The following is a 19197-nucleotide window of genomic DNA, read 5'->3' as shown; positions in this document are numbered from 1 at the left end:
GCAACCCGTTATGTGGCTAGCATCAAAAGTCTTTGGGTCCGATTTAACATGTGTGCCCCATTCTAAATATCAGAAAGTTATCCGAGAAAATTCATCGACTCACAATTTTTTTTTGTCCCATTTAATTCACCCCACTAGCTCTCCCCTATCTTTATGGTAGTATAGACTTACATGCTGGGCAATGATAACAGAATGAATAAAGGAGATTACTGATAGATTAAACAAAGATATGAACACGGAGCTACTAGTACTGTAGCTCCATGATATCCTTGTATAATCACGTAAGTTCACTACATTTTGAAAAAAAAAAAAGTTAACCCATGCACATAGACTGTTAGGTCACCGGGTTGCGTCACACACTATACGTACGTCTTAACAATAATGTGTGCGTATGGATCGTTGCGTTACTAGTACTTTTCATATTCTACACGCGACCTAGAAGCGCACTGCGTACGTTTCTTTTTCTTTGGTTTAGATCTTCATAGCAACGACTTCGAGGGTCACGTAATGTGGGCGGCGAAGGTAGGCTACTTACACTGCGTCCGCATGACGTTCGGGCCTACGCTGAGCATAATGATAATGATAACAACAATAATGACAATAATAATAATAATAATAATAATAATAATAATAATAATAATAGTAATAATAATAACGAAATGATAATAATAATGATATTACTAATGATTATCATTGTTGCCATATTAATAATCACAGTAATAGCTTTTGTTGTTATTGTGCACATAATATACTTTTGATTTATTTCGTGCCGAATTAATGAAGTGTGAATTGAATTGAAAATGGCGAACAACAAACAAATTAACACATACCAGCTAGATAAAGAATACAATTGTTTCGAACATTATAGACTGCAGTTTTAGAATCCTCATTATGAGAGGAACAGATAACTCTGTTATACGATTCATGTGTTTATTTTCTTGTTCATGAACATACAAAATAAGAGACAGTATAGGTCGGCAGTATGGCCTATATACGCAATAGCCCGGCATAAAGCGCCAGAGAAAGATTGCCTAGAGGCTATCCTTATTTTTGCTCCTAAACTTGATCCTACTTGTGCTTACAGAATACCACTTATCTTAAGATCTCATTAACATCTAATTATATCTAATTAACATATCAAGTTACGCCCCTATCCTAAGCTGGGAGAGAAATAAGGATCCCTGACGTCACTATCCTATTTCTCCTCCTACGCGCGGTGTTACAGAATACCAAACGCGTATCTAGGAGCGAGAGCTGTCCTAGGATCCTTACAGAATACCACCCCAGAGCCCTTCATGTGATGTGTAGACTTTGGCCAATTCTGTGTACGTAGTGAGATACCATGTCGCAACCATGGGAACAATCTTAATGATACGATGCAGATTAGAATTGTTAATCAAAATGTCATTATCATTTTGATACTAAAGATTGTATGTACCTTCCCCCCCCCCCCATGACTCTCAATTACCTACCCCAGAAGCTTGTGTTCATGCTTAAAGATGGATTAGTATAGTGTGATTAGGAAAAAATGTAACCACTGTAGAGTTTGCTGCAACTTCATGTCAGACTTTCTGCATGAGAATTGGTTCAAAAATTTTGTTCAATATTTAGAAAGACATGAGTAGTATTTTGATGATTTGTACATTACAATCCATTATCAAACCTGAAAGGTAGTCATAGTAACATTAGGGAGCTTTAGATTTTTGCGACGCACATGCTCAGAGGAAGAAAACCTGTTCTGCACTTGTGCAAAAATTGCTTATCAAAATTGATCTTGCATCTTCTGAGTTTGCACATAGATATATTCTGGGCCATTTTTGTGTCCACTTTATTCACAATGCAGAGAGCTACTTGATGCACTGATCACATGGGGGCACCATTTTACTTTGTATAGGCTGCATTTCCACATAATCTAAAGCGCCTTTGCAAGGCGACACAGCGAGTGAGAACTATCAATGCAATTGTCGTCTTTAAATAAGCGTCCGCATCGCAAATCTAAAGCTCCCTATTAGCCTCGCAGATGTAAAACTCACTCTGATTTTTATTGGGTCGTGTGTGGATGATTTGTTACTGTGCCCATAGCATCTTATGTATACTAGTGACTCTACTCGCTATGAAATCAAATTGTGTTATTGTAACTGTTTCTTTCCCATTATTTGTATCATAATCATAATCATTATCATTATTATTGTTATTATTATTATTATTGTGATGATAACAAGAATGATGATCATGATTAAGCGGAGAGTTATAGAAATGAATGATAATAATATAGTAGTAATAATGATGATAGTCATAATAATGATGTATTAGAGTTTTCTCCATCAATGTCTCTACTCTGTAAATCATTAATATCCTTCGCTATTGTATTGTGTAATCAATTAAATCATGTAAGTTACGCTAATCTCCTTTTGTTTTGTGATTTACATGTAACTGTCACCAGAAATTCTTTTTCAGTGGATAAGATCCATCCTGGCAGAGGAGAGGTCAACATATTTTATTTATTGTTTCCTTGAATATCTGATGAAAACATGTTATTTCAAGATTCAAACAGTATGCTATTCAAAACTGTCCATATGCACATTTATACCTTTAATAAAATGTTTCAGAAGTTATTTGTGTGGAATATTGCAATGTGAGTCATGAAAGTTGTTGATCATGGTGTCTAGATCAACACTTATTAAGTGTTTTGAATAGCTTTAATGGGATTCTTAATTTTTCTGTAATATACAAATGAAGTTATTTTTGTGAGATATGAAATGAGCTGAAAAGATTCAAATGTAATATAATGTAATGTAATGGAATGAAATATAATGTAATTTGTTTTTTATAACTTGGTAAGATGTGTCTATATAGTAATGATTTGACAAAACCAAATCTCCATTTCATGTTTTTATGCATAATTTGGACAAATGAAGAAATGAAATGTGCATGTATTGAAATAGCCATTCAGAAACAAATCACTTGGAGTGTATTACTTTTCTTGTGAAAAAAAATGTATAAATTTTCCTACACATGTTTTATCTTCACTGATCATTCAAGGATATGTCTCCTCTTTTCTGAATGCTTTGAACTGTCATGATGCACTTTTGAATGTCTCTTTTATCTTTCTTTTTCTCCATCCTTCCCAGCATTTGACTAACTCTCTCTTTCCCTTTTCTATCATTGCATTTTTTTATAGATTATTTCAGATTTATGTGATGAGCGTGATGAATGTACAATAGATGTCAGATCAAGTTTATTCAGCGAGGACCCCTGTCCGACAACTCATAAATATCTAGATGTCTCATATAAGTGCAAACCACGTAAGTATGCTAGTTCTGATGTGTTTTATGATCTCTTTTTGTCCCTTCATGATATGTCTGTTGTAACTTGTGTTGTAAGGACTTTTGATTGACAGCAAGTCTCCTTGGACAAAGGTCAAATGTCAAGTGTTTGGCCTTTGACCCCCTCCCCCCACTTCACTACAGCCCAGTCATTAGCCTCATACTCCAGTCTGCTTTTGTTGGTTTTAAAACGAATATTCTGTGAAAAGCCCTCGTGCTGTTGTGCATATTATATTCCATGAGGAAGGCCTACTTCACATGTCCTGCTATTCTCTGTGCTGAGATACAGACAGGAAATCTGATTTTTTTTTTCTTTGAATATGATTTTGTTGAGAACTGGTCACATGTGGAGAATACACTCACAGATGCAAAACAAAACCACAACAGCAATATCTTAAATTACCACAACAAAAGACTTGTACAATGCAATATCTTATTAATATAAATGGGAAAAATATGAAGAGTTTGTTTGCAAAAACCGATAAGTCCATTTTTGAAGATTTTGAAGTTTGGTCTCTATCATTAAGTACAAAATAATACCTTTTAAATGATATATTGATCACTACATATAAAGGTACATTTTTGAAGTTACGGTCAAAAGAAGCAAATATTTTCTTATTATTCTCATTATTTTTCTTGACCTTTAATCGCAAATATCTCCATTTGGCAAATATGGACTTATCGGTTTTTGCGAACAAACTCTTCATATTTAGCTCAGTTGCACGCTACGTCTTCAGACCTTTATTATCCCTTTTCTTGGAAGTTGTCAAAAAAACAACCGCAAAATAACTGTTTATATAAATAAATTTTTTCACGACTTTCTTCACAGATCAGAAATAAAGGCTTTTACATTGTCAGTGATATTCTGATTGTCATTATTACTATATTCAGGTCAGTAATATCAAGGCATCTTGTGGAATTCCTACAAGTAGAATTTGCAGGTACTTCTTCTGGAGGGTATTGTACTTAAAACCTCCTGTTCCTAAGTTTTATGATGTTATTTACTGAAGTAAATTCAATATCATACACAGTTTAGGATCTGGTTTGGGGTTGAGGTTCCTTGTGCAAAACAGCAAACGTGACCTTGATATGTATTTTTGAGGAGAGCTCTCGAACTAAAAAAAAAGGGGAGCTGAATCTGAAAATGAAGAGAAAGCTGCAAAGCGGAGTCTGTTATATTGTAAGTGACAAGACACACATACACTGCAAATGTCAATTCATTCAATGGCTCTAGTGTAGCATTCTGTCTAGCTTTCATCCAGAAAGCGTCAGAAAATGGGGCCGTTTCTCGTACTCTCTTCAAATACGCTTAAAGTTGAGCGTGCAAGCAATCGCTCCCAATTCAATGCCCGGGCGCAAATCGCCGCTACCGAACAATGGGAAGAAGAGCAGAAGCTGACATGATCTGCACGGCATGGTCATTCAGACCGAATCTTTTTCCCTATCGTGTTTGCTCTTTCGTAGTGTTTCATACATTTCGCTTTTGGAAATAAACATGCGATTTGGCCAAAGAGAAAAAAAAATGAAGGTCAACATTCCCTTGCTCCCTTTGATGTTGTGTCTGAGGCCGACATAGCACCATGGATGGTTGTCATGTGGGATATTTTAATATTGCCAGATTCATGCATGAGGAATTGCACAGACATTTTTTGCAATCATCATTCACACTTCACAGTTTGCTTCCCTTATATTTTTCCTTTGTAGTATTAGCTGTTTCTTTTTCCTAAAAATTTGAGGGGGGGGGGGGAAGTGTTCCTGATATAGAACTGTTCAACCTGTAGTGTTAGAAAGAATTACTCCAAAAAGCACTCTGTACGTACATTATACAAATCGTACTGTAGTTTTTGGTGTTTGTCTGTTTTTTTTTTTTTTTTTTTTGCTATAGATTTTCTTGGATGTGACGATGGTGATAACATTGTGACTAGTTACTATTAAATGCAGTGCAACATCCACATGTGGTCCTTATGCTGACAATGACCATTTGACATCATTGCACTTGCAGTGTGGCTTGTTTGGTATATTGAAATACTATAGAGTTTAGCCAGCCTGGCCATAGTTGACATTACCAGTATATTGCGTGATGTCATTTTTTATGGCCCATAAATGCTAGCTAACTTCCTATTATTTCTGTACCGTTATATAACATTCTTAAGATATTGCATCCTCCTTAAATTTGCTGCCCTCTGACTCACACACCTCCTTGTTGTTATCCAAAACTTTTTTCAGCATGAAATCCACATCCAAATCAAATCTCATTCCTTCAGTTTGAAATTCATACGTAACCAATATCATTTTCTTCTTCCCTAATGACATACGCGTCACCATAGTTACACTTGCATCACCAATATCTTTACTCTACATATTTACGTAAATTCCTTTATCAGGAAACCTGTGACCTGCACAATCTACATCTGTGCCTGCACCTAATCTTCAGCAGGTCTAAAAAGTGGAAATTCCTCAGAATTGCAAAGAATTAGCCTTAATTTGGCAAGGGGAGGTTCATGAGATTATTAGATAAAGTTCATCAAATTTGCATCACCTAGCATATCACCCGATGATAGAGCTGAAATCTTCTGTATATCTCCATACCATTGTGGGGAGGAAAAGTGGATAGAGTAATATATAGAGAGAGGGAGAGTAAATATCTGTCTGTGTATCTCTCCCTGCTGGGTCATATTTGTTTTCCATTTCATTATCTCCGATCTGATCATCTGCCGAGTGGTTTGCAAATATTTAATATCTATAAGTGCGATGGGAGAGAAATTGGAGGTGAATGGTCAAAAGATTAAGATATTCCTTCAGAATCATCAATTTTGTATTTCATAGTGCTTACATTATCATCAGCTTTTCTTTTAAAATGAAAGAATACCTGAAGGAATGCATCTTAATATGAAAACTGGTGGGGAGTTTCCAATCATTACATCTTCAAGTACAACTGAATATCAGAGATTAATAATTATTGTGCAAATTGTGGAATGTCCACTGTGTAGGGCAGTGCATGAGATACTCATTGCAAGTGCAAGACTGATAAAAAAGCTAAAATTTATGTTGTTTTTTTAATGAAAGAATGATATTCTTTTCTTTCTGATGGCATGAAGGAGGGGGAAGTGTAAAGAGTCCTGTTTAGAGGACTCATCAAGCTTGCATGTGCATGCAGTTGCCATGGGAACAGCTTTGGGATGAGTAGCAAGACATACTAACAAGAGGTAGTAGTAGCTAGCACACAGGTTATAGAGGCAGGATGTAGGGCCACTAGGATTTTAAGGTGATGAGGTTGATATGAAATACATGTAGGCATGGTAGGGGTAATATGAAATAGGTGTGGTAGGGGTGATACAATGTAGGCATGGTATAGGATTGCAGGGTGTCCAAAGAGGAACATTGTTTGATTCCTGTTTTCTTGCCCCTTTAGTGGTAACCAAGTCTGGTCCTCTCGCTAATCTTGTCACAAGTTCAGATGTATTTAGCCCAGGAATTTGCCGGGGTTATACCCTCAGGCCTAGAAATATTATTTCCCTTGGCATTAGGGGAAAAAACGATAAAAGAAGAGAGGGGAGGGGAGAGGTAGAGTTGGTAGGAACAGGGAGGTGAGATCACCTCCCTGGTAGGAACAAGGGGAATTGTGATTATGGTAGGATTGGCTGTGAAGTGCAAATTGGATGTGTTGAAAAGTGAGGTTCATATACAAGTAGAAGACCCCTGTGAAGCTCGAACTTTTCTGCAGGGCTGGAATGTGGCGATATCATTTGACAGGAGGGCAATTCCGTAAATGTGACAACCTCAGGGTGAAATTTCAAAACTCATAGGCTAAACCTAAATTGCATCTCATTTGAAAGCTGAGACAATGAATTGTCCAAATTTGTGACTTTCAATTAGGTTTGACCAAGGTCAAGGTCATCATGCCTCAGTTTATTGAGACATTTCAGACAATTGTATTTTTTTAAACACAAGGTATACCTGACATTTTGTCTGTATTTCCAGAACTGACTTCATGGAATTGTTTCTTTCTTTATGGTAAAAGTAGTTTATATCCAGCTCTTGTAAATGCAATATTTTATTTTTGATTTAATTTTTCTTTTAATAACTAATTGCCACTTAATTGCATTACACATGTGGTCGTGTACGTCCGTCACAAAAAAACTAGTTTTTTTAAGATTTCAGAAAAACAAAGTATTCAACTGATGTTATAATGTCAATCCTAAATAAGCTTTAGGGTATCTACATACTCGTCACAAAATTTTGCTTTCACTCCTGCTAATTAAGTTATTAATGAGCGGTTGGACGTACACTTTTTTTGTACGTCCAACCGCACCTAATTTGTACGTCCATCACGGTGTCATATAGCTCTCATTTCCCCATTTCAATTTGCCTAAGCATCTTGTATAATTGTTCTCCTTTGTTGAAAATGACTGGAGAGATGGTCAAAATTGTTACAGGGCAGATTAATTAGTTCATTAGTCACTAATTACAATGGAACTGGAATTTAGCAGTCTAAACTTTCTTCATTCATAAAAGTTTGGGCTTTAGTGAAAAAAGGAAGAGTTTTTTTTTTTCAGGTAATAAATAAACACTGGAGACTGGGTGTTGGTAGATTACTAAGGCGAATCCTTCCCTTGAGAAGTCATGGAATTTGGGGCAAACAATGCTGATGTAAAGGTCAATGTCATGCACCCAGCAGGGGGATTCTGGAGATGGCCAGAGCCACCAGATCAGATATTCTACCTCAAAAAAGATGTTGTCCAAAAAATAGCAGCACAAATAGGAGTCAATTCAGTTTCACATTCTAGGCATATTTCCAATTACAGGAGGAAGTCAAATATATACTGTAACACTTTGCTTGATGATGGCTAATTCAACCACTTTATTTATTTTGATTTTGCAAGGGGAAAATAACATTTATATACATAAAGTAAAAGGCAAATTATCTCAACTCCTCAAATGTTCCAACATTGGACCATGTATGAATCCATTCAACTTCTTATAGTTTGGTGTTTCCTCCCCAGACTTTGCAAAGTTCTTCACAGACATTTCAATTGTTGGTAAATTAACAGACTGTTTTATGCATTCATTCAGTCGTGATTATCCATTAATTATTAGTAATCATACAAAGTCAATATACAGTTCCATTCATGTAAAAGAAAACTGCTCTTAAGGAAAGTACTACAATCATGCATGGCTGTAATTCCAAAATTTAAGAAACAAGGTACACGTATGTTTTGCTTAAACTGTGTTTATTTTTTCTGAAACATTGTTTTAATTGTTATCATATAAAATGCTCTTTTTGTTTGTATACATGTGATAATGTGCATGAACTTTACTTCTGTATAATAACCCGCCACTGGATACTTACTAGTTCTAACTGTAGTTTAAGACTTTTTAGTAGTATTTCAACTTTCTGTAGTTTCCAGGTTTAAGCCTGATATTATACTCGTGTTACCTCGTATATTGTACTTACTTACTGTATACATCAATCCTACTATAGTTTTTCATGTGTATGATTACATACATATACACATCATGACTTAGTTTTAATATCTTTGTTTAGAATTAAAACTATTGTATATGAAAGTACAGTGTATTAATCTTAAGTCACACTGTCAGTCCTTTTTAGGTATAGATGTACATTTACCTATTCTTTTTCATTTTCTTTTGCAACCACTTGTTCAGTGTTTGATGTCATGTCAACTCTCATGTAGTACGTACATGATGTGGTCAAAAATATATATATATCCATATATCATGATAACTTGTTTGTCTTAAACCCCCCCCCCCCCCCCATATAGATATTGCCTTAAAATGAGTTACTATATGAGGAGTATTGTCAAAATTTTTACTCTGGCTTAGTTTACTTTGGTATGTTAAGGACATATTGAGCGATGGCTCCCAAAATCTATAGCAATACAAAAAAATGTATGATAAGATGGAAAAACAAGGAAATACAAAGAAAAAATAACCTTGGCTTGTATATTTCTTTTTGATAAATGCCAGCTCATATTAAAGAGAGTGATAGTTAATTGTGGTTACAAATATGATAAAAATGCTCAATTTCCATACGTATAATACATGTACGTCCATCACGGACAAATTGTACGTCCAACCGTGTACGTCCGTCACGATAATAAAACGTAGAATATCTCCATATGAATGAATAAACAAAGCTAGATTTTGGTACCTTACTATCATTTGACATCTCCTTCTTACAGTCATACCCGAGTTTGAAGAAAAAATCTGAATAAATCACAGAAATTTTTATTTGAAATCAAGAGATTGGAAAACAGCGTCCATTTTTGTACGTCCAACCAGAGGGTGTTTTTCCACTTTTTGAAGGTCACAGGAAGGGTGTTGCCCAAAAATTTTATGTGAATGTTTTCTTTTCATAGAGGTACATCTTTTGGTAGGAAAAAACTTGTCTTAATAATATTTGTTTTTTTGTCAAATGTCATTAAAGGCTGTGAAATGTACGTCCGTATTTACGGAATTGCCCAGGAGTCAAATGAAGGCATATGGCCAATTTGATACAAGATTATGATCAGCTTTCTCTCCATGTAAGGCCACATTCCGTGACTTATTCCAGTTCCGTTACTTATCCCCGGGAGCTCAGGTAGCTGAAAGATGAAAATCCCGATGTTGCCGTACAGGTCGCTCCTAAGAGAGAACAGCAAGATACATTCAGCCGTGATAGAAGTAGCAGATGTTCCATGTAAATTGCAGAGGTCTTAGAGATTGAAGGGGAACAAAACTTATTAAACTTGTGACCTCCCGTGTCACCATCCCAGGTTGACTGCTGGAGAATGGAAGACTGAGAGACAAACGTAGAAATAAGACAGAAATCCTGTGATTGACATTGATGGATATGTGATTATGTGATTCGGAATTTTATCACACCAGTAATCAAGAACTTCAGCGGGTGATTTTGGGCCTGGTAGATTCATTAGTATCACTCTAGTTTAGCTGGTGGTCAGAATTTGTAGCAATCAAATGGACAGAGAAGTATGATGTTATCCCATTATTGTCCGTGCCTCAGGAAAGTGTTGCTCTAAAGCACGTTTGTAATACAGTTCTTGAGAGGAGACTTGTTTTCAGCTAATGTTACACCTACAACATTCTAATGGTTAAGCTGTTGTGAATTGGAGGGGAGACTTCCCTGTTCCTGTCAGGGAAATCCCCTAAATGATTGTGAACTTAAAGGCATAATTAACCATTTACAGATGAAACAAAAACTCAGCATTAGTGCTTTAAAATAGTTCTAAAATGTGCATTAACCCGTTGAGGACGAGTCCCGAGTATACTCGGGTAAATGTCTATGGGAAATGCGTGTTGTAGCAAAATTAGTCCGTCCTCAACGGGTTAAGGGATGGAAACAACCACTGTAAAAATTTGAATTGGTAAAATCGATGTTAAGTATTGGCTACGTTTATCTAACTTGAGAGAGAGAAATATGTTTCAAAACGCGTTTGGAACGGTGTTTGCAAACGTGGTTTGAAACGCGATTCTTGGGGAGCTGCGTTTATCTAACCATCATACAATCGCGATTCGAGTTGTGTCACTGCGCAGCTGCTTTGCGCCGTTTGACCCGGGTAGTAAAGGTCAACTGTATACCACCAAACGTGCCTCCTCAGTCACACACAAATAATGGGTAGAGAGCACAACCGGAAACAGCTGGGATTTGACCTTGAGATATAAACGCGTTTCAAAACGGTATTGCGTTTATCTACTCGCAGAACGGCGATCGTGGTCTCAAACGTGTTTCAAAACGCCCTTTGAAAGGCGTTTCAAAACGGCGTTTCTAAACGCGTTTGAAAACACGGTTGCGTTTATCTAACCCTTGAAAATGCCTCAAACGCGTTTAGGATCGTGATTCTACCTCAGAAAGTTTTTAGATAAACGCAGCCATTGTTAGATATACACAATGTGAAGAATAGTTATAATAAAAATGTTTGTCTACAGTTATGGTTTATTGAGAAAAATACAGATACATGTATCTCCTTTTATTTTAGGCTTTATTGCGAAAATTTTATATGATGGGATGTTCTGTGGTACAACAGACCTACGCATATTCATTAGGCCTAAATGTCATATCTTGAAAAAAAATTTTAATCATCGTTCCCAAAGGTAAATAGGACCTTTAAGCTCCATGCTGCTGTAAGTGTGAACTGAATGATTGTGGTAGAAGAAGAGGCTCATATCGTGAGCCGTGAGGGGAGGCCAGAACAGCCAGACTTGCATAGGTTTATGTTGTATTTTCTTGAGCCAGGGCACTGTTGCCCAAGAGATAAGATTAAACATAAGTGAGAGAATCAAAGCTAAGTCTCTGAATACTCAATGCTGATTGACTAAAGCCTGATTTACATGAGCATTTTCTGACTTAGGTGTGATTGCATGTTTTTGTGCAAGAGGGCCCAGACGTGGAATAGAAAGGAATTGTTATAACTTGGGAGTGCACATGTTGATAATTGTGTCCTGCTGAGGTACTGAGGTATGGAGGTATTCTGCCTCGTCTGAACCCCCCCCCCCCCCCCCACTCCATTTTGTGAATGAATTAGGGAAAATTGGTCCTTTGTTCCCATAGACATTGATGGATAGTGACACAAGCTCACTCACAAAGGGGAAGAGAGAGTCTGGCCTATGCAAAGAATACCTTCCGAAAAATTGAGCATCTGTCCTTGGCGAGTTGTTCAAACTTTGGAACTACCATTGATGCCCTGGATGGGATGATGAAGCTGGTGGGAAATACAGTCTGGCAGACGGAAGATCATCACAAATCTGAAGCTTCAGAATTCATCAGTTTCTGATTAATATCTTTCCTCCCTAAAATTCAATACTTGTCTGTTTACAGATTGCTTTAACAAGACTGAGTGTCCTCTCAATTTTCATCCTGTTATGTCTGTGTTCACCAGTTATAATTTATAAATTTTGATAAAATCTTTCGAAATGCTTACACACACGCAGACATGTATACTTACACACACACACACACACACACATAAGAAGATGTAATTGCATGAGGATTTCAATGTTTTAAATGGACAATTTGATTTCCTTTCATTTTAACATAAAACCATCCCTGATTTGGGTGTGCCTTTTTCCTGAGTAGATGTGTTATACATGTATATAAAAGTAGGCCTATGTATAGTTTTTTTTTTCTTCAGAGAAAATGAAAGTTAATCTTCCTATGTTTGTTTTAAAGAGAGAGCAAGCTTTTTATTCGTAGAAAAATTATAATGATAACCATTGACATTATCAATATTTGTCAAATCAATAGTGTTTATCATGGGGTTGGCCTTGGTGATATCATCTTGAAAACTTGAAGTTAAACTGAAAGTGTGAAAAGCCCCAAATTATATATCTGTGTCTGTGCAGTGAAATATGATTTTGCCTAAAGGAAAACGAGCACATATTATGACAGTTTCTATCTTTATTTTAAGAGCGAATGCTACTTTGTTGTTGTAACATGTACTTGAGAACAAAATTCAAAAGCTGAGATGATAGCATGAAGGAATGAGTATTTTGAACGCACCTTCTTGACTTAAAGGAATGGTATGGTATTGGTGGAGATGAAGATTGAGCTTTTAACTTCTTGCGAGACTGAGAAACCACTTATGAAATGTTACAGGGTACACCATTCTAGGAGGTATTCAAAGTTTATTTGATGAAAATAGGTTTTGAAATGGCTGAGATATCCAAAAACAAAATAAAAACAGAAAGCGATCCTAATAAAAGATGGGTCCCACCTTTTATTAGTATTGCTTTGTTTTGGATGTCTCAGCCATTTCAAAACAAATTTTCATCAAATAAACATTGAATTCCTCTTGGAATTACATGCTCATCCATATTTCATAAGAGGTTTTCTCATTATCTCACCTAAAGATTAGAAACCTGAAGTCATGTCTCAACCAAAACTACACTATCCCTTTAACATCAGTCTGGTTTTAGCTAAAAAAGAAAGGAGAATAATCAAATTATGTTCCCTGTATATGTGTGTGATAAACTTTAATGAGAATTTTTGGGAAAAATGTGAAGCATGTTGAGAAAAGAAAGAACCTCACTTTGATGATTATACTGGTAATTGAATCAGAAGATCCCCATTTGGTGAAATGGCATTTTTGCTTAAGAGTGGACAAAAAATGTGATTTTCCATTCAAGTGCATTTTTGAGTGAACTTTGCCTCTATGTCCCAGCAAAATGCTATAATAGAAATGACTGAGGAAATTTATTGGTGTACCCGATGAGGACGTTGACCTTAAGCAACAATTTGCTGAAGAGTGGCTTTCAGTGTGATCAATGTTTCCTCATACACAGAGTCAGTTTCTGAATTTCTGGGTTATTATACCCATTTCTATGGCTGTTAGTTGTATGGGTGGCTTGCGGCTTTGTACGCGGCTCACGACACAGGGTATAATAGCAGAATAAATAGACCGTGCTCACACACATTTAGGGCTATTACCATAGAGAATCTTTTCTTCTGTCAACGTTGCTGAATGGGATTAGCTTGTTTGAGCAAGTTCTTAAAATGTGGAAACTGGCACAGTTAACGGGGTCTGGAATGTCGAAGAATGCGAAGGTTCGTGTCAAGGCGTTCTGAGTTTTAGAGGAGCAGAACAGCATTTTTTGAGAGTTTCTCTCTTCATTTTTCATTCATATTAATGAATAAGCTGGATCGTTGTATTCAAATATGCATCATGAGAGAATTTCATGGGATACTGATCTCAAGAAGTTTTGGAATGTGGGCTCCAAAAGAGGCATTTTGTGTCAGTTGACAGTTATTTAATGTGGGGAATATTATTGACAGTTTTGTTTGTTTGGTTTTTTTTTACTGGTGGATATAGATTTTACTTGAAGAATTTAGTAAAAAGTAACATAAGCAAAGAGAGACTTTTCCCCCTTTGTTTTGGTATCTGATTTGTCAACTTTGAGTTGCCCATGTGAACATGGTTTATTGCACATCAATACCAAAAAAAAGTGTATTTTGAGCAAAAATGATATGAACTCACTTCTTTGTGACATTGATAGGAAGAGAACACCATTTGATGTGTTGTTATATATATTTTTACTGCATATCCTTTCGCAAGATTTTCTGCATTATTCTTATGTTTTTGTTTCCTCTTTCTTTCCATTGTGTTCCCCAAATCTGCAGATCAATTTATAAATATAGAAACATGTGAACAAAAACACATGAACATATACTGCCAGGGGAAGAACCAGGTGATAGCTGTTTACAACGCCCACTTTGGCAGGTTAATACAGGACAGCACAACTTGCCCTTCATACAGTATGCACGACTTACGTAAGTATGCCTTAGATTTTACCAGTTAATCATTTTACTTTTATTCATCCATTTATTCATTCATTTATTTGTTCGTTCATTCATTTATGAAATTCTTGCATTGAGTTGTTTTTATTGCAACTGATTGACAAATTGCCCCACATTGATGTAAGTAAGCACTGAATTGATCAGTGTTTTCAGTAGTAGCCATGATAAAAGAAATCATGGGTATACATACTCGAGCAGGATTCAAACCTCTTGACCTTCTGATCTTTTGCCCGACAGCAAGTATTGGTTCTAATTCTTGTAGCATGCAGCAGGTACTGAGTAATTATTCAAATTGATGAAATTCTTACATTGAGTTGTTTTTATTGCAACTGATTTACAAATAGGTCTACATCAATGTAAATAAGCGCTGAATTGATCAGTGTTATTGATGATGTGAATGATATAGGAATGAAATTTATCTTATAATTATGTAATCAGCATAACTCATTTCATCCATATACTTTACGCCTCCATCAGTTTCATAGAGGGCAAACCTGGGTTTTGGAACCATTTTACATAAAAAAAAAGAAATTACAAAGATACAGCCAGATGGGATATGGGGGGGGGGGAGGTTTTCAGCATATAAAAATAATCTTTGTGTTTGGATCGGGGTATGTGGACAAGTGACATTTTCAAAATCAAGGCAGAACCTTGTTATTTTACCTCCAGTTGGCCAATGGCTGTAGGCAGTACAGCATTGCTTTGGTAGAAATCATTTTGTAGGATCAGAATGTGATGTTTCAGTCAACCTACATTGATACTTCTTAGGTCACATTGGTGAAAAGACAGCACCATTTGGAGTTAATTCATATCAAGGACCCATCTTCATTGGAGTAAATCATGTTTGGATGCCTCTGTGTTGCCGTGGAGATGCTCATCCTTGACGATGCAGACATCTCCCTGCTGAAGCCTGCAAATTGCTTACAAAAACTGAGGAACAATCTCTTCTTGTCTTGAGGAGTTATATTATGCATAAAGTGCTTTCTCCTCTACTGAATTAATATGTATGCACGCTTGATATTTTTGGCCATATGCAACAGTTTGTTAAAGTGCACAGGTCATTTGAAAGTCTTGTGCTACAGTTGTTTGATAGTATACGTATATGGACTACTTGCAATAATATCAACAATGCCCTGAATGAAAGCAGTCCATATCTGCTTTATATACGAAATAAGATTAAATGAAATTTTATTTGGTTGAGTGCAATCGCGCTAGTCAATTTGTTTACTGTTATGCTATGAACAAATTGTTGGTTGTGCTCCCATAGACATTTGTATTGCAATCGCATTGGACGAGAGTCACCTAGTGGCCCGAAACCACTATTTCGGCACAATTGGACAATCACAAAACGGGAAAATTAAAGTTGTTAGAATAGGTTTCATTTTTATACCAATCCACGAGACAAATATTCAAGTTTGTAGTTGAAAAATATGAACACATAGTTTTGCTTTATTTTAAAGGTGTGATAATTTCTTTCATGGGGCGTAAATTTCATCATGTAACATACGTTACCATGTCATTCTATTTCAAATGCATTAATATTGGTGACTACATTCTATGATTGAGATAATTATGCGTCAGATGTGAAGTATACCATCGGCTGCCATGTTTGTGAATGCTGCCTGCAGATGGGAAGGATGGCAAATGACCTTTATGCTATACTGAACACAGCATGTCCTATTGTGTTAAACCTTAAACAGGTAATGTTAATTTGTTTTCTCGATAATTTGACGTCAGACTTTCTTCAGAAAATATTTTCAACATTTATCAGTCCCAAATTGCCAGCTAATTCTTGAGTATCATCGATGAAACATGTGAAACTATGTGCGCAAAAATATAGTCGTTAGATTCCAAGTAACGTATGTTTCACGTTAATGTAACGTAAGTTACAAAGACAATACTACTACATGTGCAGCAAATTTTGGAACATTTTCTTTTTGGTTTTTGTATATATTCTTACACTAATTTCTCTTCAACTCTAAGTGAACGAATATTATAACACGATGTCGCAATATTATGGCGATACAATTCTCAACAATAACAATTAAAATAGTTGTAAAATTGCAAGACTTTATAACACGTCCTCGTATAAACTCTTCAGTAGAACAGTAATCCGTAACTGTTGATATTTTGAAGACAATTGGCTTCATACTTATGAATTTATGGCATTGAAATGATAAGAGTTGGGAACATGCTGTTTCGTGCCTTAACGGATGAAAATATTGTCATGATGTACGTGTAGTATAAAACGAGTGGTGGGTAACGTAGGTTTCACTTTAATTTTATCATAATGAAAGTTTTCGTATGCTTGATGTCTTGTGACTTGTCATCTTCATATTGATGTCTTGTAACTTCTTATCTTCATGCTGTTGAAAAATATGTTTTGAATCCATAACTTTGCAGACTCATCAGCTGTCGCAACAGTTACTCTATGCAGGAATAGTTTGAAAATAGCAGTTGCAATAAAATAGTATTAACAAAATTTTTAACACTTGTATGAAACAAGAAACGGCAGAAACGAGATGATTACTCTGTTAAAGTGCTTAATAATGAACAATAACGCCGTATTGCTTGTATTTAAAATGTCTGAACTCGGTAAACAAGAGATAGGGAAAGAAGGAACCGAGAAATGTTCTTTGTTAACTAAATAAATGACCACTTTACTAAGTTGACTATGGCAAAATGAGGTCCATGAAATAACGTCAAATTACACAGTTTCATTAGCACAATACTGGGTAGGATGAATGAAATTGTCATTAGTAAAGTGATGTACTCGATTTTCCTTGTTATGTATGCATAAAACAGTATAATCCACAAGGATAACAAGAATAACAAGTCTTGCATTAATAATTCTTGCCGTACCTTGAAATTGTCTCCAGGAAAAATGTTTTGAATCTTTAAAAAGAAAAGTGAAAGGACAAGTTGCTATACATGCACAACAAAGGTACTGATAATGATTATAGGCATGCAGGCCCGTAAGTAGGATTTTTATGGGGTGGGGGAATGGGGTCAGGAGTTAGAAAAAGTCGAACACTTCTAGTTTTAATCTCCTGACGGGCAGAAAAATAAAAAGCTCCCGTGTCATTTTTTTTTTTTGTTTCATTTCTTTTGCCGGGTTTCATCGACTGACAAGCAAGAAAAAAAAGAAAGAAAAGAAAATTGAAGAAATATGAAAAAAGGCTTTAGCTCAATTCGATGCTGCCAATACAAGCCCAATTTCATGTTTTTTTTTTAAATTTCAAACGGGGGAGGGTGAGTCCGCGATTCATTTTTTTTCTCTTTATTTCCTTTTGTTTATATTTTGACTGCTGGCAAAGGGGCGGGGGACCCTGAACCCCCTCCCCTATAATTACCCTGATGTGGTAGGGTAAAAGAAAAGATGTGTGAATTTGCTTCTTTTCTTTGTTAACTATGAGACGGGCATAAGTTTTTTTTTCTTGAATCTTTGCTTATATATTATAGAGATATGCTTTTTCGCCATTCTGATTACAGCTAACACGTTCCATATATACAGGGTTTTAATCCTAGCACTGCTCTTCCCCATTGCAACTGTATTAGCTTCAACGAGAAGGAAGAACAAAAAATGTTAATGTCTTAAACATATAGCTTACTTAAACATTAATTACTATAATTACTATTATCATTATCATTATTATTATCATGTAGGCCTGATCTATGATGGTAACAGTAATAGTTGAAATTACATTTCTCTAATGCACTGTATTTTTGTTGCCTTTTCTTCAGTCAAAATGTGTTTTTCTTCACTTTGAGATCATCAACGACATCACGACAGAAATTTGAGTTTATTTTCTCCGTTAAAAATAGTCATGGAGTAAGTCACCATATTGGTTTATGATAACCAAAGATAAATATAATTGAAAAGACGTATTTCCCTACAGAATTCCTTCAACAATAGTTCTAGAACAATTAAATGTTATTTTTATCCACGCACATTCTCTAAAATATCCTTTTTTAATGACATGAATTGATGAAACTTACGTTACCAAAACTAGAAACTTACGTTACTACATTAATGCAGGGACCTGGTCCACTAGTTTTGAAGTAGAGATCTGTGTATACTCTAATTTTATTAGCTATTCATTGAATTTTCTTAAAACAATGTTAAAGTCATTGCTTATACCTGAAATATGAAATCATTAAAGCCAAGTTGAACATCAACGCCCATCAAACGATTTTTTTAAAGATTCTATGATTATGTCCCCTTTTACTGCATCCTCCAAACAAACAAGAACATACAGCTGTAAATGAATTTGATATGTTTTGACGTAGAAATTCATCAACATTATAACTGCAACAATTAAATTGTCTCAGATTAAATGGGCTTTCCCGTAGATTGTCTGTTATTAACATGACAACATCTTGAAACTTACGTTACCAAAATTTGAAACATACGTTACTTGATAAATTGAGTGATTTATTTCAAAAGAATAAGCCTGTACAGCAAAGTAATTACTGGATTTTTACGGTGGAATATACTGACTTAATAAACACACAATAAACAGAAGTAAAGCATGATTCTATGAAAAACAACAACACATT

At 35.6% G+C, this 19197-nt stretch overlaps 1 protein-coding gene across 1 annotated transcript in view; it reads left to right on the top strand.

Annotated features, from left to right (window-relative positions):
• LOC139712986 (uncharacterized) overlaps positions 1-19197 on the top strand; it is a 159595-nt gene that overhangs the window by 70260 nt on the left and 70138 nt on the right. Inside the window, exons 3-4 of the mRNA XM_071624766.1 lie at positions 3182-3305; positions 14461-14610. Coding sequence (XP_071480867.1) covers positions 3182-3305; positions 14461-14610 — 274 coding nt within the window. The remainder of the gene's footprint in view (positions 1-3181; positions 3306-14460; positions 14611-19197) is intronic.

This window comes from Diadema antillarum, unplaced genomic scaffold, assembly GCF_040938485.1.
Source record: "Diadema antillarum isolate AM-2024a unplaced genomic scaffold, OU_Dant_1.0 seq00001888_RagTag, whole genome shotgun sequence".
Taxonomy (NCBI): domain Eukaryota; kingdom Metazoa; phylum Echinodermata; class Echinoidea; order Diadematoida; family Diadematidae; genus Diadema; species Diadema antillarum.
This window is presented reverse-complemented; position numbering and strand designations above follow the sequence as displayed.